This window comes from Musca vetustissima, unplaced genomic scaffold (genome assembly GCF_032173495.1).
Source record: "Musca vetustissima isolate MV318-11 ecotype Yass unplaced genomic scaffold, APGP_CSIRO_Mvet_v1 utg34845, whole genome shotgun sequence".
NCBI classification, from domain to species: Eukaryota; Metazoa; Arthropoda; class Insecta; order Diptera; family Muscidae; genus Musca; species Musca vetustissima.
This window is the reverse complement of record NW_026875816.1, coordinates 109,062-134,400: the sequence shown is the minus strand read 5'-3', so window position 1 is coordinate 134,400 and position 25,339 is coordinate 109,062. Positions and strand designations below refer to the sequence as shown.

The following is a 25,339-nucleotide window of genomic DNA, read 5'->3' as shown; positions in this document are numbered from 1 at the left end:
TCGACGGACAGGAAAAAGTCATCGGGTACTACAGCCGGACATTGTCGAAGCCTGAGAGGAATTACTGTGTGACGAGGAGAGAGCTGCTTGCTGTCCTTGAGAGCGTTAAACACTACCACAAATACCTATATGGTCAGCATTTTCTGCTGAGGACCGACCACGCTGCTCTCCAATGGTTGCTGCAGTTTAAGAATCCGGAAGGTCAACTAGCCCGTTGGATTGAGAGGCTCCAGAGTTATGACTTCAGAATCGAGCACAGAAAAGGCGGAATACACGGTAATGCTGATGCCCTGTCTCGTCGGCCATGCAAGGTAGAATGCAGGCATTGCTCAAAGGCTGAGAATAAAGAGAATATCGGTGATGTCCGACTATTGCAGTTTGAGTCGGGTGAAGATTGGTCGACGGAACAACGAAGGGATCCCATTCTGGGCAAAATAATTTCGGCCATAGAAACGGGCAAGCGACCTAGTCGCAACGAAATTACCTCCGAAAGCCCTCTTTTAAAATCCTATTGGGCCCAGTGGGACAGTCTACTTTTAATAGATGGATGCTTATATCGCAATTGGGAAAGTGAGGACGGCAAATTTCACCGGAACTTGATCGTCGTCCCAGACTCCAAAATAAGAGATATCTTGTCGGAGTTTCACGATGGGCCAAGTGGAGGACATCTTGGCATAGCAAAGACCGCTGAAAAGGTAAAGCAGAGATTCTACTGGGTCGGCTGTCAAAAATCCATTGCCGACTGGATTGCCAATTGTGAAAGGTGCGTAAGAGCTAAAGGTCCAACACGGAAGAGTCGAGGCTCCTGAATTATACTGCTGCATGTAGTATAATTCAGGAGCCCCTTTTGAAAGAATCGCAATGGATGTAGCTGGACCGTTCCCAACAAGCGACTCTGGGAACCGGTATGTCATGGATTACTTCAGCAAATGGCCAGAGGTTAATGCTATCCCAAATCAAGAAGCCAGGACAATTGTGGATGTGTTCAGCAAAAATTGGATTTGTCGCTATGGTGTTCCATCGGAGGTTCATTCCGATCAAGGTAGGAATTTTGAATCAGCGATCTTCAAGGAAATGTGTGACTCCTACGGAATCAAGAAAACCAGAACGACGCCCCTACATCCACAATCAGATGGCATGGTGGAAAGATTCAATCGCACCCTTGAAGAACATCTACGGAAAGTGGTGGGCAGTGGCCAACGAGACTGGGATGAGCATATTCAAAAGTTTTTACTGGCTTATAGATCGGCCATTCATGATTCCACATCCCGGACCCCAGTCAAAGTTCTGTTCGGAAATGAATTAAAGCTACCTGGCGATTTCATATTCGGTGCTACCCCAAACGACGGTGTGAACCAAGATGAAGACAGTCAAAACTTTTTTAGTAAAGTCCACGATGCAGTTCGACATCGAATAAAAATGGTTAGCAACCGCATGAAGGCAAGGTACGATCGAGCGGCAAATACCGATGGGTTTCAAGAAGGGCAACTGGTACTATTGTTCAACCCACAACGAAAGAAAGGACTATGCCCCAAATTGCAAACCCACTGGGAAGGACCCTACAAGATTGTCACGAAAATAAATGATGTGGTTTATCGCATCCAGAGGAGCGACAGTCCCAGGTCGAAGATGAAAGTTGTACATTTGGAGCGGCTGGCCCCCTACGGAACGGGAACTGTGCCTATTCGGGACGAACAGGCTTAAGCGGGGGGCAATGTTACGAACACAACTTTAGATTTAAGTTAATTTACATGAATTCCGTTAATTTAAGAATTTGGATTGTAACGTAAATTTCTACTACGCAGTTTATTCGAATAACTTCACAACAACAACTACTGTATAGATTTTTCTACATCCTTCCATTTCCTCTTTCATTTTCTATTTTGTTGTTGACGTACAATTCTTGTTAAACGTCATCATTGATGCTCGCTTAATTCCTCTTTCTTTGTTACTCCCTCGCCTGTATATGTGTTGTTGTTATTGTTCACTCAATGTAAGTTTGTATGTGTTTGTTGCATTGGTAGATTGTTCGAAATCTAGGTGTTACCAGATCGTCTAGAAACTTCTGTAGCGACAGGCAGGGCTCATATAAATAGGGGGAATGGCAAGGCAGTTAGTCAGTTGTGAATCAGATCGCGAATTGAAACAGCCAAGTAACGTAAAGCTGTAAGGTAACGTGCAAAGTAAAGTTGTGTCATTGTAATAATCGTAATCAGAAAGAACCCGCGTTTTATTTACTACTAACTGTATTGGGAAATAAAACAACGTCTACACGGGATTAAGTAAAATCCAAGAACGTAACAATATCAAATAATCGATTTTTAGAAATTCCTGTTTGCGTATTAAACTAGTGTGTTCTGAAACTCAGGGCGTGTTCGTTTCACTTCACACATACACTTCACCTCAGAAGTTACCTCCTGTTCTGCATCTCACGTGAATTGAAATTTTCGAACTGCGACAAAAATAAACGCCGACATGGTACTTTGCAAAAAAAGTGTTGCCATACAATATACACTGTATTCGTTTTTAACATTGTTTCTGTTATTTTTTAGTAATTTCGTAAACTCTAACGATAATTTTATTATTATTTTTTAATATTTTATTATTTGCAACATAAAATATATGTATGAATCCTTCTTTAATATAATTAATTTGTTGATTGATTTAGGGGGAACATTTGGTAACCCTATCTTGTACGATCTTTTTGCAAATCAGCTGTTTGTGTCAAGCGAGAGATTCATTCAGAATAAATGCAACACAAACCTAAGTTTCTTATTAAAATTTGGTTTTTATGACGTTTCATCTTAATTTTTTTATTTTAAACATGTTAATCTATCATCATGTGCATTTTTTATTTCAAAAATAATTTTCTTTTATATCGAAAAACATGAATACGCCCGACTCTCACTATGAAAATGTAAGTGTAAAGAATACACCTCAAATGGGTGTAAAGTGTGTTACAGAACACCTCGGCGTGTGTTCGATACACTTCTGCCGTTGAAGTGAATGCCAGAACATGCCCGAAAGCTAGAAGTAAAATTAAAAAAACCCTCAAAATCGAGCTTCAAAATGTCAGCATCATTTAAAGGTAGATGCAGTTAAAATTTGAAAAATGATACGTAAGGGACGTAGTCCCCATTTTGTTGGCTTCTAGTTTTACTTTGACACGAAGACCGTGAAATGAGTGGCTTTACCACAAATCGATAGAGAACATAAAGAACTGGTTCGCCTCAACCTGTTTTTAGACATTTTTGTACGTTAAAGTGGACACAGCTTCCCCCAAAATAAAGTTTGGAGGTCAATATCATGAACAGTTTGCAACAACAGACCAATTAACCCAAAACTATTCACTTTTTTCATATACTTAATTAATTCCCGAGTTTTAAAGGGGTAAACCTCCGCTTCAGCTATGTTAAAAAATTGGCAATATTGCCTATATATATATATATTGTTGTCTTTTCGGTCGCTCAATACTGAATGGCGTCCTTTCTTTATTTCATCATCCATTGTTCTTAAATCTACTATACATAAAAGGTTATTTTAAATGATCGTAAGTATTTGGTATTCTCTATGAACTAGTTCGGTTATTATTCACAATAGCTGGGTTCCTTATTCTATTCTACTACAGCTCGGCCAACCTGACAATAGTGACCGCCCCGGTCATCGGGGTTAAATTACTTATACTAGGGATTAATATATTTGATATAAGTGTGTTAAAAACTTAAACTACTTATGCTAAAATATATACACTATGTACAATGTGGGTCAGAGCAGCTCTGGATGCTTTCATCCGGTTCATCCGTCTTCCACAATCTTATGTTACAAGCTTCGATCACTCCATCATAAGGAATTTGGGTGATCTGACAATTTTCGATGTCTTTGACTACGTATCTATCATTTGGCAGCACCTTGGTTATGGCATAAGGACCCTTAAATTTTGGCAAAAGCTTTTTCTTAACTCCTATTGTCGTGTCTACATTCTTTATTACTACGAAATCTCCTACTTTGAATGAGCTGACTATATAAGCCTTTTCCATGGACTTTTGCTCGTTATACTTTTGTGTCTTTGCAATAGCAGCCTCTGCTTTCTCTCTTATTTGATTATACTTTGATAATGCCGCATTGACTTCTTTAGTGCTCGTTGTGAGAACCGTGTACAATCTAACAAACTTCGTAAATGCGTCAATAATTACCAGGATGTGTTTTCTTTTTGACTGAAGTGTTGGTAATGGACCCAAATGATCTAAATGTATTGTATGGAAAGGTCTTGGCTCCTTCGGTATACTGTGTAGTGTTCTCGCCTTAGGCTTTTGAGGAGCAGAATTCATAATGCACTTCATGCAATTTTTCCTATACTTGTCTATTTTTTGTTTCATTTCAGAAAACCAGTAATGATCTTTCATTTTTAAATAGCATTTATCCACTCCTAAATGACCTAACTTCTCGTGAATATTTCTAATTACCTCGTTTTCCATTTGCTTCGGAACGAAAAATCGTATATCATCATTAACTTTTTTATATACCACACCATTTACCATATCATACCCACTCAACGTCCCTCTCTCTAGCTTTGCCTTTAAATCTGCTATTTCCTTGTCTCTAGCTTGGGCTGTGCATAATTGAAAATCTATATCCTCTGCCTCTATAGTTGCTTCTACGTTATTGTTTTGATCAATCCTAGACAATGCATCCACGTGACCCATTTTCACTCCCGGCCTATGAACAATTGAATAATTATAATTTTCCAATTCTAACGCCCATCTTGCGATTCGACTATTAATGTTTCTCTTAGCCAACGTTAGTGCGAGTGAATTACAATCTGTCACAATTTTCAAGCATATTCCTTCCAAGTATACTCTAAACCTTCTCAACGAATAAACGATATATTGTTTCCGGATCTGATATATTGTTTCTGGATCTGTAGTTCGTTTTGAGAAATACGACACTGGGTGAAAAAGTCCATCATCTTGCTTTTGCATTAGAATCGACCCAAAGCCTGATGCGCTTGCATCACAATGCAACTCTGTTTCCCTCCTCGGGTTATATATCACTAATATTGGACTAGATGCTAAATGGTTCTTAAGGATCTCAAAGGCTTTAATGCATTCATCTGTAACTATATACTTAGCTCCGTCTTTCGTTAGTTTTTATAAAGGTTTTGATATAAGAGAAAATCCCGTCACGAATTTCCTAAAATATGAACATGAACCTAAAAATGCTTGCATCTCTCTAACATTTTTTGGCATTGGATACTGCTTAATTGAATCAACATGCGCATCAGATGGTTCTATACCTTTCCTTGAAACCTTATACCCTAAATACTCTATCTTAGTATACGCGAACTTACATTTCTGAATCTTGAGCTTCAACCCATACGAAGCTAATCTGCTCAAACTCTTTTCCAATAATATAATGTGTTCTTCTAGTGCTTTCGAGGCTATTACGATATCATCCATATATATTACCATTTCATTTTTCTCCAAAAAGTCCTGAAAAATTCCGGCAATGAACCGCTGAAATATAGCCGGTCCATTTTTAAGCCCTAAAGGTAGCCTCAAAAATCATATTGTCCGTTAGGGACCACAAAGGATGTATACTTTGTCGAATCCTCATCCAATTTGACCTGATAAAAACCTGACTTCAAATCCATAATGGTGGACCATGATTTTCCCTCCAAATGTTCTAAACAATCCTCTATCAGCGGGAGGGGGTAATTATCCCTCACTATAATTTTATTTAAGGCCCTATAATCTATACACATTCTACTTTCTCCACTCTTCGTTTTGGTCAACACAATTGGAGAAGCATAAGGCGAGCTACTGGGTCGAATAATTCCCTTACTTAATAGATCCGCTATGATACTATTATCTTGCTGCTTCTCGCAAACGACAACCTTCTTGGTGAGCAGTATGGGACGTTTCCAGAATTCACCAAAATTGACCCTTTGAACTCTGATGTCTTCGGGTTCACATTAAATTTCTCAAAATAATTCTCTTGAATCAAACTCTGGATTGCCTTCTTATCCTGTAGTTATAAAGATGGATTAATATCACAGCTTACTTTATCATCTTCTATTTCGATGTTACTTATCCCCTGTATATGACTAATTTCATCCTCTTTCATCTTGTTAATACAACATATAGCCTGTCGGTGTTTAACCTCCTCTTTTTCCTCACCTTCCTTAATTTCCACAAGAACACCACACAATTTTAAATTGGTTTCATTTATTATTTTTAACGGCTCTTTCTTTTGTGTGTCCGTATACAAAAATAAATTAATTTTATTTGCGGAATTAATAATAAATTCATTGGGATCCGGTCCCTCACTTCTTATACTTAAAACAATAGAAAACAAATTCAAAAAATCTCTCCCAAGCAATAAGGAACAAGGGGCATCACCACTTAAAACATAAAAATTCATTTTTCTTCTTTTATTTTTGAACTCCACTACTGCTGCTATCTGTCCAAATGTCCTCAGCCATTTACCGTCCACGCCTTTAAACCTCAAATTTCTTTCCTCCTTCAAAATCAATTTAGGGCTCAGCGATTGTATCACTGCCTTGTTTATGAAACTACAAGGGCTACCGGTGTCAATTAGGGAAGAAACAAAATAAAAATCAGAACCGGACGTTTCGCGACCCAAAGCTACTCTTACCTTTGTGTTCCAGCTCATCTCTTCCTCCTGTACTGCTGCTACCGTTCTTAAAGGGCAATGCATTCTTAAATGGCCCATTCTGCCACACTTAAAACACGATCCCAACGGCCGCTTCTCCTTCGGGCAACTGGTTGCGTAATGCCCAAACTCTTGGCAATTATAGCATCTCAACTCAGCCAACGTCTTTATTTCCAAACCGCTTTTTGTCTGCCTCTGGCTTCTTTCCTCCACCAATTTTTCATATTTTGGGATTAATTTCTTAAAACCGGCTACCGTGTCTACATTGAGGAATATTGTTGCCGCCATAGTTTTCTCTTGGAGTCCTTCTATGATATACTCCACCAGCTCACCCTCGCTTATAGGGGTGTGCTCCGCGATTTCTTGCATTACCAGGACGTACCGGTTTCCTTACCTCTGCTCCACTTTCTGCTGTCCAACTTTTTTAGAATGGTGCTCATCGTCACCGTTAAACTTTGGCAACGCCCCTTCAATATCGGCAAAACCAGACATGCTTCTTTATCCAGCTCTCTGCGCTTCCATTTCATTTATTTCCTTTTCTAGTTTCAGAATTCTCAGCCTTGTTTCGAGAAGCTTTATCTGCCTTTCCTCTGCTTCGCCTTTAACCGCTTTTTCTGTCTGCTCTATCGTGCCTTTTTCTATTTCGGCCTGTGGTAATCTTGCCGCTCCAACCACCTCCTTCAACAGGTCTCTCAGCTGCGTCACTGAAGCCGTTTCGGGGAAATCAATTCCCAATTGCTGCAATTCCTTCATTAACTGCTCGCGCACCATTTCTGCTATCTTTTTATTTAGCGTTTTCCGGCCACCACTTTACAGAAGTCACTTTTTATTTATTTTATTTATATTTGTCTTCAGTTCTTTAGTTTTTCTTTCTTCTTTTTTTAATTTAATTTAATTTCTTCACTTCAGTTTTTTTTTTCAAAAAAAAATTTAACTTCTTTCTGTACTTTTTCTCTACTGTACTTTTCCTTTTTATCTCATTTCCTCATCTCTCATTTCATCATCCATTGTCCTTTTTTTTTGCTTGGATTTTGGTATTGTAGCCGATTCTCAGCTGTGTTGGTCGGTTACCCGAAGTAACCATAAACCACTACTATCGATGTTTATTGGTGTCGTAAATTTGTACATGTTAAACGATTATATTATAATTAATTATAGCGTAATGTGTATTGAGTTAATGAATTTGCAGCAATTGAAAATGACGTGGTTTTCAGTTTCGGGTGATATTGATGAGCCGGCGAACCAGTGCTGTTTCGGGGGTTCGGGAAAGAATTGTGAAAAGTAAGTACCTTTGGAAATGGAAGTCTCCTTGTAAATTGTGACCCATTCATCCCACAGGGTATTGTATATTAAGGTGTGTGCATCTTTTACCGCATGATATGAATGAATGATGCATCCAATATCTGCGGCAAGTTTGGCAAAGTGGTCGGCTTTTTTATTGGCCTGTATTCCAATGTGGGAAGGAGTCCAAATAAAAGTGAGTAGAGTGATTGATGACATATTTATCTTTTCGATAATAATATTGGCCAGGTAGTTTTATGAGGTGTTGTTCCTTAAAAGTGAAAGAGCGTTTTTACTGTCGGTTAAAATTACGGCCTTTTCAATGCCATCCTCTAAGATAACGTCAACAGCCTTGTTAATGGCGTTCAGTTCACCCATTAGTGAAGACAGTTTTGCCTCAATTTTAAATAGAAAATTGTGATTGCAAGATATATTACACACTGCACATCCGGTACTGTGTGAAGATATGGATGCATCTGTTGCCCATACCGAGCAGCCAAAAAATTTGATGTCACTTAGGGTATCTTGAAGTATAGATCGGAAAAACTCTTCGGGTTTATTGCCTTTGTTTGCCTTGAAAATGTCCATGAGGAATGAAATTTTGTTTGAGGGTGTAACAGCGTCGTTCACCATCACACTATCAAAGATGTGTTTGAATTTAATGTATGTTTGACCGAGACTGGTTTTTGCCGAGGGGTTTGAAGTAATTCGTCTGTATGTATCATGAATGTATGTAAAAACAACAAACTGGGATTCAGCCTGACTATTTTGCAAAAACAAAATGATGAAAGATTTTGAACTTTATAAGCTCTTTCGACGACAAGTATTGGGCTCGTAGACCAGGAGGTAAACATAAGGATAGGGCATAAATGATGTGAGTTGGAGTTGAAGGGGTTAACCCAAGGCTTCTTCGTAACGTCTGGTTATACAGGTTGGCATGTGAGCCATTGAGGATATCGAGTACTCTATTTTAGAGAAAATTATGGATTTGGATAACATGATTGCAGTTTTGGGGTTAATGCCCTGCTTGAATGAGTTTATCATTTTTAGTGCGTTTGACGACGTCGAACATGTGGACATGACGTCATCGTAGTGCTCTTTTAATGTCAAGCTGTTTTTAATATTTGTTCCCAAAAACTTAATAGTGTTGACTGTTCTTATTGGTGTGCCATGAATATGTATTTTAGGGATTTTTCTTGCTCCTTTTGCAACGTACATGACAGTAGTTTTGTCATTATTCTGTTTCAGATTCAATTCAGTTAGAATTCGAAGGAAGTTGTTAAATTTAATTTGCAGATTGTTGTTGGCAGTGTTAAAATCCTTGTTTGCAGATAGCAATATGAAATCATTAGCGAACTGGAAGCAGTAAGTGGATTGATCATTTATACAATGAAGACCCATGGTGTAAATGTTGAATAAAATGGGACTGAGGCAGCTTCCTTGTGGAAGTCCATTATAAATTTCCAATTCGTTGTTACCCATAATCAGAACACGACGTTGGAGAAAATTTATTATCCAGTGAGTTAAATTTAGTGGACAGTTTAGATCTTGGAGTATTTTGTATAACATATCGAGCTTGACACAGTCATAAGCTTTGGCCACATCTACTGATAAAAGAATCACCTTATCACCCTTTTCTTTATGCGAATTCACAAAGTGAAGAATATCATTAATACACATGGATGCCGATAGGTGCTTTCTGTATGCATATGTTCTGGATGGAAGAATATTATATTTGTCAAGGAAAGCTAAGAGGCGATCTTTGACAATTAAATTGATGATTTTAATTTTTGTTATTTGATATTTAAGAAATACTGATATGAGGGCTATTGGTCTGTAATTAGTAAATATTTCTAGGTCTTTACCTCTTTTTGGGATCCGTATAACCTTAATTTTTCGCCATTCATCCTTTATATTGCACTTCATCCATTCACTATTAATGGCAGAGAGTAAATTTATTTTAGAAACAGCTGAAAGTTGACCCAGCATTTCATACGTAACCCCATCTATACCGGCAGCGGATGTTTTTTTCTTGTTTTTTAGTACATGCTCAAATTCTTCATTAGTGAATTTTTCACTTGAGAAGTGTGGAATTTGTCCCATATTGACCGGTGTGTTGTCAGGAACATGATTTTTTAAGTGAATTAAAAAAGGTTTGTCATTATCAGAAGACCATTTTGACGGTGTCGTAGAATTTAAAGAATTTTTACACCCACAAACAAATTTAAACAGGAGCATTGCTTAGTTGTTGGATATTTCTTTTGAATGCATGTTGTTTGGCATATTTAACCGATTTTTTAAAATTCTTCTTTGCAATTATTAAATTTTCTGCAGTTACATTATTGTTGTTGAGATTGAACTTCTTTTGTGCTATTACGTAGAGTCTGTAATTCTTTTCCACGATCGAATTCCACCAATATTTTGGAATAGCATTTTCAGTGACTGTGTACGTTGATGCTTTAAATTCATTTTTAAAAGTATCATGTATGTCGTCGAAAGACGCAGGCAGATTAATGTTGTTTAGATTACTGAAGAGTTTTTTTTAGCAAAAAATTTTTGAGGTTTTGGGATTATAGTTGATATCCTCATTAAAATTGGAAAGTGGTGACTTCCTCCAATTGTTGATGGATAAACGTCCCACGAAGTTGTGATATCTGAATTCGTGAAGGATAGATCGAGTACGGATCCCGTAGATTCATGAAGCTGTTTTTTAAATGTGTAACTACCATTATTAAGGCAGCGAAAATATGATGAATCAAAGGTTGTCTTTACGATTTTACTCCTTTGAGAATCAAAGTTATCCCCGTATGAAGTGTGGCGGGCGTTGAAGTCTCCACATATGAAAACATTTGGCTTGGTTTTCAGGAATGAAATCAATTTATCGAGTTCATTTTTAATGGTATTGCACTTGAGAGAATGTGGAAAGTAGATTGAAACAATCGTTATATTCGATGAGAGGCTCAGAGTTTCACAAATCAATACATCCAAAGATGTCGGAAAGCTAACTTTCCTGAATTTTATTCTATTATGGAAGACTAAGGCAACACCACCGTAGTTGTCTTGTCGTTTTTTTGAGGCAATGGTATAATTGAATATTGATGTGGCATTTTTATTTTCATCAATTCAGACAGAATGCAAATATCGACATTTAATTTGTTTAAATAGAATTCCAGATAACTTTTGTTTTTATTTAGACTTTGTATATTGTATTGTAATAAGTTCATGAAGTTTTGTTATTGCTTTAAAATAATTATTAAAAATTTGTTTCCTGTGCTACGTTTCCATATTTGGGTCACACATGCTTTCTACTGATGTTGAGGATGGAGGATCTTTTGAAGACAAAATTGACTGCTGGAAGTTTTGTAGTATACTGAGGCCCTCATCACTGTTAAGTGAGGTAAGAATTTTTGCCATTTGATTGGTAAAAGATGACAATAATTTTTCTATTTCAGAAACTTTCGAGAAACGTGGCTGGTTGAAAATTGGTTGCGACGGAATCACCTGATGCTGTGTTGCTACCTCGAAATTGTTTTTAACTTGGGGAGCTGCAATTTTACTATATCTAATTTTAGTAACTCTGTTATTGATTACATCATGTAAGTTTTTCTTCTTTACCTTGTTTCGAGTTAAAGTTGGAAATTCATTGTTGTATTCATTTTCGGACAGAATTTGATAATAATTTTCACATTCTGGATATTTTTTAATCACTTCATTTCTCGAAAGATTTGTTAAAGCCATTATGCTCCTTATATTATTTTCCTTTTTCCATACAGGACATTTATTATAATCCCCGGCAGTATGATTTGTTGCATTACACAGTATGCACTTAGGTGAATTGCATTTATCTTTACATACAGATGTGGATCGACAATCCATACATTTTCCATTTTCACAATTCGAAGGGCTATTATAAGTTTATTAAACTTATAGCATTTTTCTTTGAGCTGCAGTGAATGGCAATGCGGCCTAAACGTCCACAGTTCTTGCACAATCTACTGGGGGCACATATAAATCTGGAGTTATTTTAGCACCAGACATATGAATTTCTGTGGGTATTCCATCAAATATTATGCCAATTTAGACTGAAACCACATCGATATCATTGTCTTTTATTTCATCTCTAATGGTTGAAGCCGAGATACATGTTGGGATATTCCTAATCACATAAAACCTTTGAACAAATCTTTCCGGGATAAATGCCTTTAATCCAATTTCCTTTACCTTGGGGTTGTTTGCAAATGAGTTTGCCGAATCTATATTATTAAATGTAAATCTGAATAAATTATATCCAATGCATTTACACACATAACTTTTTATATTGATTTTAATAAGGCTCGCATATAGGTGAAGTTCGCAGTTTTTCCTTCTAGAACTGACTGGTGTATCGGATGAGGCAAGCACGAAAAAGGACCTGGATGATGTTCTGGATACATGACGGACTCATTCGAATTATAATTGTGTTCGATAGCCATTTTGCTGGTTGTTGATTGTGTTGTATATGTATTTAGATTTTTAACAGCTTAACCGCTGCCATCTTTGAAACTTTTTTTTTTCATTTTCTTCCTTAGAAGCACTGCGTGATCTTTTATTTTTATCTCTAATAGGCGGTGGTGGCGTTGGCGGAGGAGGGGGACGTCCACCTGCATCCATTTGGATAAATAATTTCAATTAATTTCACTCAAAAATTTTAAAATTGGCGAAATAATGAAATAAATAACAAGAAACAAATAGTTGTATAGTTGTTGTTTTGAATGAAGCTGTTGATTGTATATGGTTTGTTGTAGTTTTGTGTAAAAAGGTATTGCGGCCAGCGCGAATAAGTCAAACGTCAACAAAGGTTGATAGACGACTGCATCCATTGTTCTTAAATCTAGTATACATAAATGGTTATTTTAAATGATCGTAAGTATTTGGTATTCTCTATGAACTAGTTCGGTTATTATTCACAATAGCTGGGTTCCTTATTCTATTCTACTACAATATATATATGTATTGTTACAAATCTTAATAACAATGCCGGTAACCACAGCACCAGTTTCAGTTTTTCTACCCTACGTCTAGTAAAAACGTATCTTAGAATTTTGAGAAAAATCCGCGAAAATTTTGCAAATATATTTTGGAAGATATTAGCATTTCCACACGTTTTGTATCGAACTTTTATGATTTCATCCCTTCATAGTTCTTTTTGGACACATTTTGGGGAAAATTGGCAGCGTATAATATCTTAAAGTAATTGTCAATTATGGAAAATTCTCAAAATATGTCAATTTTCTACAATTAATTGGATTGTCATTGCCAAGAAAAAACTATTGTATATGAAAATTTATATGTTCATGTATGTTCTAATACTAATAATGCGATCATTAACATATTAGTATTCACGTCAGATATTTGAAGTTTTGTCTTATTTTCTTTAGCTGTTGGATATGAAATCCTATTTTCATATTTGTCAAACTTGTATTATTTGTATACCCTTCACCACACTGTGGTATAGGGTATTATGTTTTTGTGCATACGTTTGTAACAGGCGAAAGGAAACGAGATAGACACATGGTTCCTTTTGAGAATATGCACAGAATCACTTTTTAAGTCGATTTATGCATGTCCGTCTGTCCATGTTAAATTGTAAACAAAGTACAGGTCGCATTTTTGATTCGAATTGGATGAAATTTGGCACAGCTCATTTATATGGCCCAAGGACGACCCCTATTGAAATTGGGAAAAATCGGTTCAGATTTAGATATAGCTCACATATATATTTTCGTCCGATTTTATGTAAATTGTGCACCAAAGTCCTTATATAACTTTCGATTTACATGAAATTTGGCATAGCGTACTAAATAAAACCTAGGGCGATGTGTGTTAAATTTCGTGAAAATCGGATCAGATTCAGATATAGCTCCCATATACATTTTCGTCCGATTTTAGGTAAATAGTGCACGAAATTTGGTATAGCGTGTTTAATTGAGTCTAGAATGGTGTGTGCTAAGATTCGTGAAAATCGGTTCAGTTTTAGATATAGCTCACATATATATTTTCGTCCGATTTTATGTAAATGGTGCACCAAAGTCCCTATATATCCTTCGATTTGCACGAAATTTGGCATGGCGTACAGAATTGAGCCTAGAATGATGAGTGGTAAGTTTCGGGGAAAAAATCGATATACCTACCATATATATTTTCGTCCGAGTTTATGTAAATGGTACACCAAGGCTCTTTATATCTTTAGATTTGCACGAAATTTGTCTGTCTGCCCATGTTATATTGTAAACAAAGTACAGGTCGCATTTTTGTGACGTACAGAATATTATGTATCAATTTTACTATACACCGTTTTCCATAAATGTGTCCCATGGTACGCAGACGACACTAAATTTGCCCGAATGAAATAAATTTAGCATAGGTTGTAGAAAGACATGAGTATGTTCCTTCGAGTGAACATTGACACGCAATTGTAAGGGTACATATGCACAGATTTAATGTAACTATCCTAAATAGGATATGAACAAAATTTGACGTCGCTACATCGTTACATTCGGTAGATACGGTACCTTATTTCCGATAAATAAAAGTCCAATATCAACAAAAAAATTCATTTTTTTAGAATTTTGATATGTGTCGTCTATAATAAGCTCATAAAATATGTATTCCAAAAATATACATTTACTTGCCGCGTATTAAATAAAAGCTCTAGAACATTTTGTTGCCTATGGGCAACATTGGGCCATAAAGGATTAAACTGCAACTTACTCAAATGTTAAATTAAAATCAAGTTGTTAAAAATATGAGGATATAGCAAATCCGATTACAACATTTCACGATTAAGAGTTAAGATATAAAATAGGCATTTACAATTAAAAGACGGTCTACGTCGTCAACATTGGCCAAACTCTTCTCCCATAACTGTCAAAAACTAAGCAAACATATACAAATCTGTAACGGGAATCTGAAAACTAATTAACAATTTATTTAAAAATGAAATATACCTATAACTGAGCGAAACCCTCTAAATTTCTATGCCAAATCTAAAATTTTTCGAGTTATATACTGATTTCAATATAAAAATCAAAAGAACAGTTGGACATGAACAAAATGTCATTGTAATTAAGAATCCTTCAAGAAGGGACATATAAGATAATGAAAAAAACGTTGGAGCAATAACAAAACATGATCTTCTATTAAAAAATATTTGTTATGTGCTTGGGCCTGCATTTGGGATACCAGTTAATACTTTTTATTGACATAAAATTAGTGGCAAATGTTTTTTACCAACCATATATTGATGCAATATTGATAAGGCAAAACAACGTTTGCCGGGTCAGCTAGTATATATATATACATATATTTTTTTTAATACAATTGTTGATGATAATATAATATTCTAAACTTATTGAAGGTGTTCTCGGCTTGCAGCTAGAGCAAGAATTTTTCTAGTTTTGCCCTATATTTTTAAAGGTCAATAACTTCCCAGTTTGTTTTATTTCATTAGTAACAAAATCTTACTGAGTTAAAGCTTATTTATGTTAATCACATAAAAAAATCAATCGCAATTTCACTATATTCACTTTATTTGATAATATATTTTTATATATTCAATACAAAAAATAAATTGAAATATTATATTTTCTTAGACAAAAATGAAATTTTAATTTTTCCAATTAGAAAATGCTTCATTACAATTGGAAAAGGGTTCGTTTAATTTGGAAAAGTTTCATTTAATTTGGTCAAAGCTTCAATTTCCTCTCTAACGGAAATGGACGTTTTTCCAAAAAGTTGGATTCTTGACCCATGTAAAGTTGGAAACATGCGTATTTTTCTACGCGATTTCATTACATAACTTATTACGTTGATAACACTGTGCTACAAAACAACAACAACAATTTATTCAGGGGTTCTAATGTACCAATTCTGTTTAGTTGGAGTACGGAAACACGAAAATACCTTTAGTTTTTCTGGGTCACTTCGAAAATTAGTTTTATAACGGTGAATGTAGATAAAAACGTAGTCTCAGAGATTTTCAATTTGAAACGCGAATAACTTATTTACTTTATAACCGATTTATATTACTCTGTTTTTTCGAAGAGTAGAATTTTTCCTTTCAAACAAGATATATATTTGGTAAATCGGTTGAGGATTGGCTGAGTTAAAGTGGTTGAAATGTGAAAAACACGCTTAAAAACGGACTTCGGACTGTACGATGAAATTATGATATCAAGCCGTAGAAGTTATTATATTACGGGGAAGAAAATTAAATAAGCTTCCAAAATGAGAAAAATAAAAAAAAAATTGATTAAAAAATGGATGACTCATACACATTTTTGTATTAATTCTATTCAATAATATAAATCCGTTAGAAATAAAAGAAGCTATTCGAGTTTCCAATTGAAAATCCATCAAACCCCGTTTTTCCCTACATTTACCGTTATAAAGTTAATTTTCGAAGTAACCCGAAAAACCAAAGATATTTTCGTGGCCCAGGGACTCCAACTAAACAGAATTGGTACATTAGAACCCCTGAATAATTTTCGTGCCGCACTGTGTAGTTATCCGGTTATTGCATTTGTTTTTCTTTATAAAAGTGTGTAATACGAAATATTCCTAGAATTAATTTTTAAGAGTAAGTCCTGTTAATATTTTACTTACCGGATTGTTTTCACCATAAGTTTTTCCCAAGCGAAACTCGATTAAGGGTGAACCTTCTTGATCGGAAAAGGAAAACATGAGCGGCGATACTTCTCTGGCATGTTCGTGTTCATCGAATTGTCCAGATGCTGGATGGCTCGTTCCCTCTTGTCTAAATATCAAAGGCAGGCCTGTTTTATTAATAATCCATATCGGAGCGCCAATATATATTGCTATGCCTTTTCCTGGAAACGACTGTATGGAGACTCTTAAAAATAGCTCTCTGTTAAGAATGTCAATTAACTTAAATTTGGGTTCCACAATGCCACTGTGTCCCATAGGAATCTTAATTTGGCCAGAAAGTCTATAGTTGTCTAAACTTATACTCATGTAAAATGATTCATTAATATCAATGGAATATATCTCTATTTCCTTTGACGCCTCGATCCTGCCCTCAATATGTCCATAAATTTTATATAGAATGTCGCAGCAAAGCAGATTTTTGAGTTTTAGAGGTGGGAAAATTGTTATTGTATGTCCAGGCAATGTTGCAACATCACGTAGGGGATATTTATCTTTTATTATTTCCGAAATGACAAAAAATGGGAGTTTGTTTGGTAAAAAACACGAATGAACATCTTGCATAGAATCCTGCGTAATACAGTTTAGCCATGATATCGACCTCGTGCAAAATCCAGTTTCTTCAAATTGTTGCAGTTGATATTTCCTGAAGGAACCTATTTTATCATTTTTTAATTGCTCATATATATTATTCATTGGGTCGTTTTCTATGTAAGGCTTAATGTATATGAGCGACTCCACATAACGTAAGGGTATGTTTATTTTCTGTTGAGGATTTACTGACATTACGGCGCTTTCATTCTCATTTCGTAACTTTAAATGTAGAAAAAACTGCTTGTTAGTATTGTTCACAGCGTTTAGGGCTGATCGAACAGTTATAAGTTTTTGTGCTGAACCAATAAGTGATATCTCGAAAACTATTCTTGTCTTCTTACTATACTGCATGTCGAGGTTTGCATAACGGAAAAATATTCCTACTTTATCAATCGAGATGGGACCTATCAGTGTCCAACCATGTATTTGAACCAGAATTTGATGCATATTTAATTTGTGGGAGTCAAAGTGTCTTAGTTTGCTTTGGGGCCCAAAATCGAACGTCACGGTTTCGTTGTGTTGTGCAGATATCCAATCACACATTAGATCCTGCTGTCTCACGTTGGTGCGAGTAATGCCTCCGGCATGTGAGAAGAATGTCTTAAAAATGAGTGGTTCTCCAGTTAAATTTTTAAGAGCGAACGGCACGAACGGTTGTCTTTTTCGAATACTCAAACCTTCATTATCGCTTGACCGAACAAAATAGTCTTGCGTCCAGTTTTTCCGGACAAGTTCACATAATTCTAGGAGCGTGGTAGTAATATTAAACTTCAATATCTGTTTGCTATTAACTTGAATGTGCAAACACTTCGAATGTTCAGCGTTAGATTTAGAGTATTTCCAAACAGCAGAACTTTCCCAAGCTTCAATAATCGGCTCCCAACCACTTAAATGTCGATTATAATAATTACTTGACATTACTGTTTCAATTTTACCTTCGTAGCATTTCACGAGATGAGTGTCATTGAATAAATCAATTTTTTGGTCTATTTTTAGGTGTGCTAGGGAAACCTCCAGGAGCGGGACATCAGCGTCTAAGCAATCATCGATTATACAAATAGATAAGCAATTCGCATTAAAAGTTATGCTGCTTATTTTGATACCAGTGTTGGAATTTTTGGACTTCTGGTGGGATAACCATATTGCCGCTTCATTTATGTTGTTGTTATTTATTTGCATTGCCAGTGAACAATCGTCCGGTTTAAAGCCCATTGTCATCAGCGGTGTAATATTGTCAACGTTTGAGTGCGAAGATTCAGTTTTTATAGTTTGCCTAGGTATAGACTCCATAATACGAGAAAAAAGCATAACGTCGTTATACGAAACTCTCAAAAATATTTGATTCTGAACAGAAATCTGAAAGCAGTTATTTCGAAGTTCCATGTTCAGTGTACAAGGATCTATTATTGATAATGAGCTTTCGTTTTCGCACCCCAAAATACAGGAGAATATTTCTAGATGATTTATATCGATGGATATAGGCACAACACTGCTATTGGGTTTATAAGAAAATACAGTTGTGCTTTTGAGAATAATTGCATTTGAGTCTTGTTGAGAGGTATTTTCCACGAACACGATTTCAGAATCTGTTATATTTAATACAAACTCATATTTTGCGGAGTCATCGGACAACGCTGGCCCCTTTGAAGAGACATGGTGTTGAACAGGAGAATCTGTAGTATTTGAAACACTGACATTTGACTTAACATTTTTTTCTATAGCTGTTGACATATAAGGCTCTTCATTTAAAAAGTCCTTTAATCGTTTAAGGTAATCTAGGAGAGCCATTATCCTCATATTGTTAAACAAAATTGTGTACTTGGAAACGCCAGCCCTTCTGCGACTATGAATTTCTGCTTGAACAGTATTTTTAGAAACATTGTTATTGGATGGTTTTAAAATGTTTTTAAAATAATTTCGTTCAGACGAAACAAAATCATTTTCTCTGGCGTCCATAAGAAGTATTTCGCTGGATATTAAATCGATATCTTGTGACCCATCGCTGAAGGAGTCTATTTCAAGATTTGATTTTATAAATTTTATGCAGGCTAAATTTATGTTTTGAGCTTCACAATTCAAATTTAAGAGCGGCTCGGCCAAATATATTGTGACATTGTCAAGTAAGAAACTAATAGAAAGTGTATTCCATACAGTCGATGTTTTTTGCGAGACATCGACTTTGGACATCGATGACAATATTTCAAGTGATTCGTTCAAGTTCATTTCATAGTTGTAATATACGTCATCAATGGCTTCGCCCAGGTTGTAGTTAAGAAATCCTCTAATTAATTTATATTGTTGTAAATTTATAACCCCATTTAACTCAGAAAGAGTGCCTTTAACACTAATATCCGGACTGTTGTGGGTTACATCCGATTCGGTATTCCTCATAATATGAATTTTTAAATAGCATTTTTCTTTAAATATGGTATCTCCAAGTTTCACTTTGCAAAAATTTCCTACGTGTAAGATATTTGAATTTTGGCCAGTGTCGGGTCCAATATTTTTTGTTTCTCTTTCACCCGTTAGGAGATTAATGTTTACTAAGTCAATATTCATTAAGTCGATAATTTCGTTGTATAATGACTCGGTGGTTCGCGACATATTTAAAGCACGCAGATCATTTGAAAACTTAAAACAGTTCCGTAAAGTGAATTTTCCCAGATCTGCGATCAACATATGATTACTGTTATATGATACAGGGAGCAGAATAATAGGAGAATCGGCATGCACTTCCAAGCCAACTTTTTGTGATCTGTTACGATTTTTTTCTCCTGTGTTTTTATTATTTAGGTGACTCATAACTGGCTGCAATTAAATTAAGTATATTAATATTTCATAATCTTACAGATTTATATTATTATATATTTATACTTACCGATTGTAACTGTATGAGTTCTTTTACAAACAAATGTAATTCAATAATGAACCGCTTAGTGTGAACATATTTCACGGATGACATATTTATAACCAAATGTGCGTCATTTTCTAAAGATCGGCTCAGGTGAGTATCTGCTTTTTTAACTCTAGAATGATAATGAAAAGATATGTGTTACTTGAATATATACATAGGTTTGTATTTATCATAATAGAGTAAGTTTCGCTAATGTGGTAAAAGTGGATAATGTAATGCAGTAGGTCTAGAAATGTAATGCATTAGGTCTAGAATGATGTGTGCTTAGTGTCCTGAAAATCGGTTCAGATTTAGATATAGCTCCCATATATATTTTCGTCCGATTTAATGTAAATGGTTCACCAAAATCCCTAAATATCTTTCGATTTCACGAAATTTGTCATAGGGTAATGAATTAGGTCTAGAGTGACGTGTGTTGAGTTTCGTGAAAATCGGTTCAGATTTAGATATAGCTCCCATATATATTTTAGTCCGATTTAATGTAAATGGTGTACTAAAGTTCCTATATATTTATTTATTTCAATTTTAATATGTATAACCAAGCCTTTAGACCAATAAATGTAATATGTACATTATGCAAAACAGTATGATTTAACTACCCAAACAAAGGGACATTTCATAACATGTCCAAATATAAGAACATACTCTAGTATGCAAATTTAAGTTAAAAAATTAACAAATGTAAAATATTTGATGAATATAAAATCATAAATATCTATATATATAAAAATGGAGCCAAAAAATGTATACTAACGCATCAATTGAGAACGGCTGGACCGATTTGACTCAAAATTGTTTTCAGTTGTCGGTAATTACTGTGGGAAGGTTTTTATGAAAGAAAATTTTGAGAAAAATCCGCGAAAATCTTGCAAAAATTATTTTAAAGAAACGGCTGGACCGATTTGACTTAAAGTTTCTGTTAGTAGTCTGTAATTGAAGTGGAAAGGTTCTAATGAAAGAACATTTTAAGAAAAATCCGCGAAAATGTTGCAAAATATATTTTGAAAGATATTAGCATTTCCACACATTTTATACCGGACATTTATTGTTTCATCTCTTCGTAGATCTTTTTGAACATATTTTGGTCGAAAATGACAGCGTATATCTTTATGTAATTGTCAGTTATGGAAAATTCTAAAATATGTAAATTTTCTACAATCAATTGGATTGTCTTTGACTTGAAAAAAGTTGCTGTTCGTTAGTCTCGCTAAAACTCGAGAACGGCTGAACGGATTTTTCTTATCTTAGTCTTCAAATGTTCGTGGAGGTTCAGGGAAGGTTTAAAAGGTGAGAAAAAATCAAAAACCGCAAAAAATTTGCGAAAAATATTATGAAGCATATTTGCATTTCCACGAATTTAGTATCGAGCTATTATGATTGCACCACGTCGTAGTTGTTATTTTGTGATATTTGGGCAAAAATTGATAGCGTATCAATCCTTTCAGCCTTCATTTGTCAATTATTGAAAATTTTGATTTTTTCCAATTTGATTAACATTGTATTGAAACGTTTTTTGTGAAAATTCAAAAAATAATTGAGAATATATCATTTAATGTACACGCGATCATTGTATGTGCACGTTGTCCATAGAATGCACGTACATTTTGGGACAAATGCAAGGATGAAAATCAGAAGATATTCGCAATAGTTTTGATTCTAAGATCCATTCCCTAGATCATTTTTTCTTAAAATATGAATAGTAATAGTTCCATAAGGACACGTTGTTCTTTAAAGTACTTAAAATGTTGCTGTGGCACGGGAAATATCAAATCAGGTGGTACCATTATATGGTGGTTATATGCCCAATCGTTGGTCAATGCCTTTGAACTCATAAACACAACACCTCGCATATATCCGATACCACAAATGTGTATCACAGAGAAAACTAATATACGATGCCATTTTCTGTGAAAAATTCATATCTCCTAATATGTAGATTCCTTAAATCAGTCGGGACATTTATATGGGAACAATGTTACAACACTATGTGATAGTAGGTGGCCATGCTCTTTAAAAATAATGTACCGACACTCAGGTTAGAAAAAGGGTTAAGAACTTCAAATATGTATGGCGCCTTTTTAATACTTTAGACCAACTCTATGAAAAAATTTGGACCAAATAAAACATTACTACCACTTTGGTTGACACACTGGGTACCGTTATATGGGAGCTACCTCAAAGAGTGGACCAATATAGATACTTTTAGTACGATTCATTCTACCAAATAAAACAACCAAATACCAAATTACTGCCGATAAGATTTAAAAATTATATGAGGGATATTTGGAAGCTTGGGCGAATAAAAAATTTCAGTCAAATACCGAATATTAAGGGAAATATTAATTAGGGAGATTTTCTGCTCAATAAGTATAGCTAATATAAAATTAGAAGCAATTATGTTGAATATTGGGTGTACCGTTATATGGAGGCTACCCTTAAAAGGGAACCAAATGTTAAATTTTCAATATCAACTATCATATAAGTAGAACGCCGAAAATTATACATCAACAATATTGCTAGGCAAGACAACGTTTGCCGGGCCCGCTAGTTTCATTATAAAAGCAAAGTACATATTCTAACATACATCAATAAGTGCAATAGGAAATGTTGTACATATGACAAAGTTCAATGCAGGTGGCGAACAATTTTTTTATAGAACTTTGTGGGAGTAACACTGAAATTTTTAAGTTCACTGTGTAAACAAAGCTTGTTATCAAGCACAACACCCAAGCAAAGAATCTCGGAGACAAATTCAATACTCGTATTATTGTACCTAACGAAAGCAAAGTCATTAACATATGTTGCAAAAAAAAACATAGTGTGCAAGTGTGCAAGACTGGCCAAAATCGAGAATCTCCTTTAAAAAGCAACTGGACATCATCAGCGAATGCATATGGTACACACCATAACTGCAACTCTAGACACAGATCATTAAGAAATAGGATGAACAGAAGTGGCCCTAAAACCGAACCCTGCGGAACACCACTTCTAACGGGTAAAACAGAGCTATACCTGTTCTCAGAACACACCAATTGCTTTCTGTCAAATAAATAAGATGACATAAGTGATCACGCTCTAAGTGAAAATTCATACAGGGAGTGCAACTATAACAATAACTTATGGTGATCAACTCGATCGAAAGCCTTTTCCAAGTCAAGCGATAACTAAATACAACATTTGGTGTTACCAAAATTAGGCCGAATCGAATCAGACAATCCCAACAAAAGAGATGCAGTACTACTCCTTTCTAAAGCCACATTGAATGTAATTAAGCATATTGTTGCGCTGCAAATACGACGTAATCTGGGACTTTAAAATATGTTCAACTACCTTGGAACATATAGGTAACACCGAAATCGGATGATACTCATGCGCCGCAACAACAACATTTTTCTTTTTTACTGGAACAATCTTCTCTATCTTCCAGCTAACAGGAAAAATTGAAGAGGTTAATACTGTATTAACCAAATGAAGAAAGTGTGAACAAAGAAGAACAAAAATTAAGGATAACCAATCCAACCCAGTCGTATTTGAATTAAAAGACGCGAATGCCACCTCCAACTCCAATGCATCGACAAGAAAAACATTGAGATTATCAAGTTGGTTCTTAGCAAAAATCAGCGTTCAATTCATCTACATTCCCCGTATTTGACTTAAGTATGTTCCACAAATCCTTATTACTTTTTTGGCCCTCAAACAGTGATGAATATGCAATACTCTTAGCCTTTCTGACGACAGATTTAGCCCTATTACGGGCCTTGCAAAATTTCTCCAATCCACAAAATCCTTGTGCGCATATACTCTTTAAATGCTAAATCTCTAATGGAGTTGTAGTAAGAAATTTCAGAGGACTCATACCAATCATTGTTAGCATTAGTAGGGAAAAAAGAGAGAAGCAAATTGAGTCATGAATAAAAGCAATCCCATTGAACATTAACGTTATTCGTATTATACATAAGAGAATGCTGATATGGCACCATGCAAAACATCATGACGCACTGAATTATGTAATACAATGTACTCAATGTATAGGTCCACACATGTAACGGAGATGTTAAGAGAGAGAAATATAAAAGCATGGTCGGATATTCCATGACAAATGAACTGGTTAGATAAAACAAGTGTATCTTCATTACTCAACGCAAAAAAGTCCAGTAATGATGTGGAATTATTTTTTTTACGTTCGTTCCCACGCCTCTCACACCCGCCCCTGCCGACCGAGGGGGCTACCTCCCTATACGCAGGGGCACGTACACGCCAAAGACCGGACTAAGGTTTAATAACACCGGCTACAGATCATCAGCCGGCAATTAGTAATAATACATCGAATATAAATTAGAATTAGATACATTAAACAGACATTACATTAACATACATTAAACAGACAACAGTAAACAAAAGCTACAATATAAAAATTGGCAACTACTTCTCAAATTTCAGGGTCTACTGTTTCCAAGCCCAGTGAATTCTTGATAGCATGCAATGGACTACTTAGGTATATAACATTACTTATGCTATTATATATTACACATAAGGACCTCATTGGGTTGTTTAGTTTATAATTAGTTCTCGCAATGGACAATTTCAACGGTTCAAAATTACGTGTTCTTCGAGAGGGAACATTAAAAATTATTTCTCCCGTAAGAAAAGGTGAATCAATCAGACCACGTGTTGATTTAATAATAAATAATGCTCTTAACATGAAACGTCATTTTTCTAGTGTTGGAAGATAATTTAACAATAATCGACTTTTATAAGGTGGAAGTAATTCCGATGGGTTCCAATTTAGGCCACGCAAGGCAAAGATTAAAAACGGAACTTGAACTGACTCAATTTTATCACAGTGACATTTATAAAACGGACTCCAAAGAATGCAACCATATTCTAGGACAGGGCGGACAATACTAACAAATAATCTTTTAGTAACATAAGGGTCATCAAACTCTTTAGACCAGCGTATAATGAATCCTTATAAAGATTTGGCTTTATTAACACAAGAATCGATATGAAGATGAAACCTTAGTTTAGGATCTAAGATGACGCCAAGATCAGAGAAAGAATCAACATTGTCCAGTTTGTATGACCCTATAAAGTAATCGGATTGTAATGGATGTGATCTGAATAAGGAAAATTTCTTACATTTTTTTTTAAATTAAGAAACATTCCATTTGCACT

General features: G+C 35.3%; 1 protein-coding gene across 1 annotated transcript in view; it reads right to left on the bottom strand.

The window, feature by feature from the left end:
• Positions 1-25,339, bottom strand: part of LOC133338323 (intermembrane lipid transfer protein Vps13D-like) — a gene marked incomplete at its 3' end in the record, with an annotated part of 175,942 nt that overhangs the window by 46,613 nt on the left and 103,990 nt on the right. The window contains exons 4-6 of the mRNA XM_061546499.1: positions 20,129-20,276; positions 18,940-20,058; positions 16,597-18,891 (exon numbers count right to left, since the gene is read on the bottom strand). Of these exons, the coding sequence (XP_061402483.1) occupies positions 16,597-18,891; positions 18,940-20,058; positions 20,129-20,276 (3,562 nt within the window). The remainder of the gene's footprint in view (positions 1-16,596; positions 18,892-18,939; positions 20,059-20,128; positions 20,277-25,339) is intronic.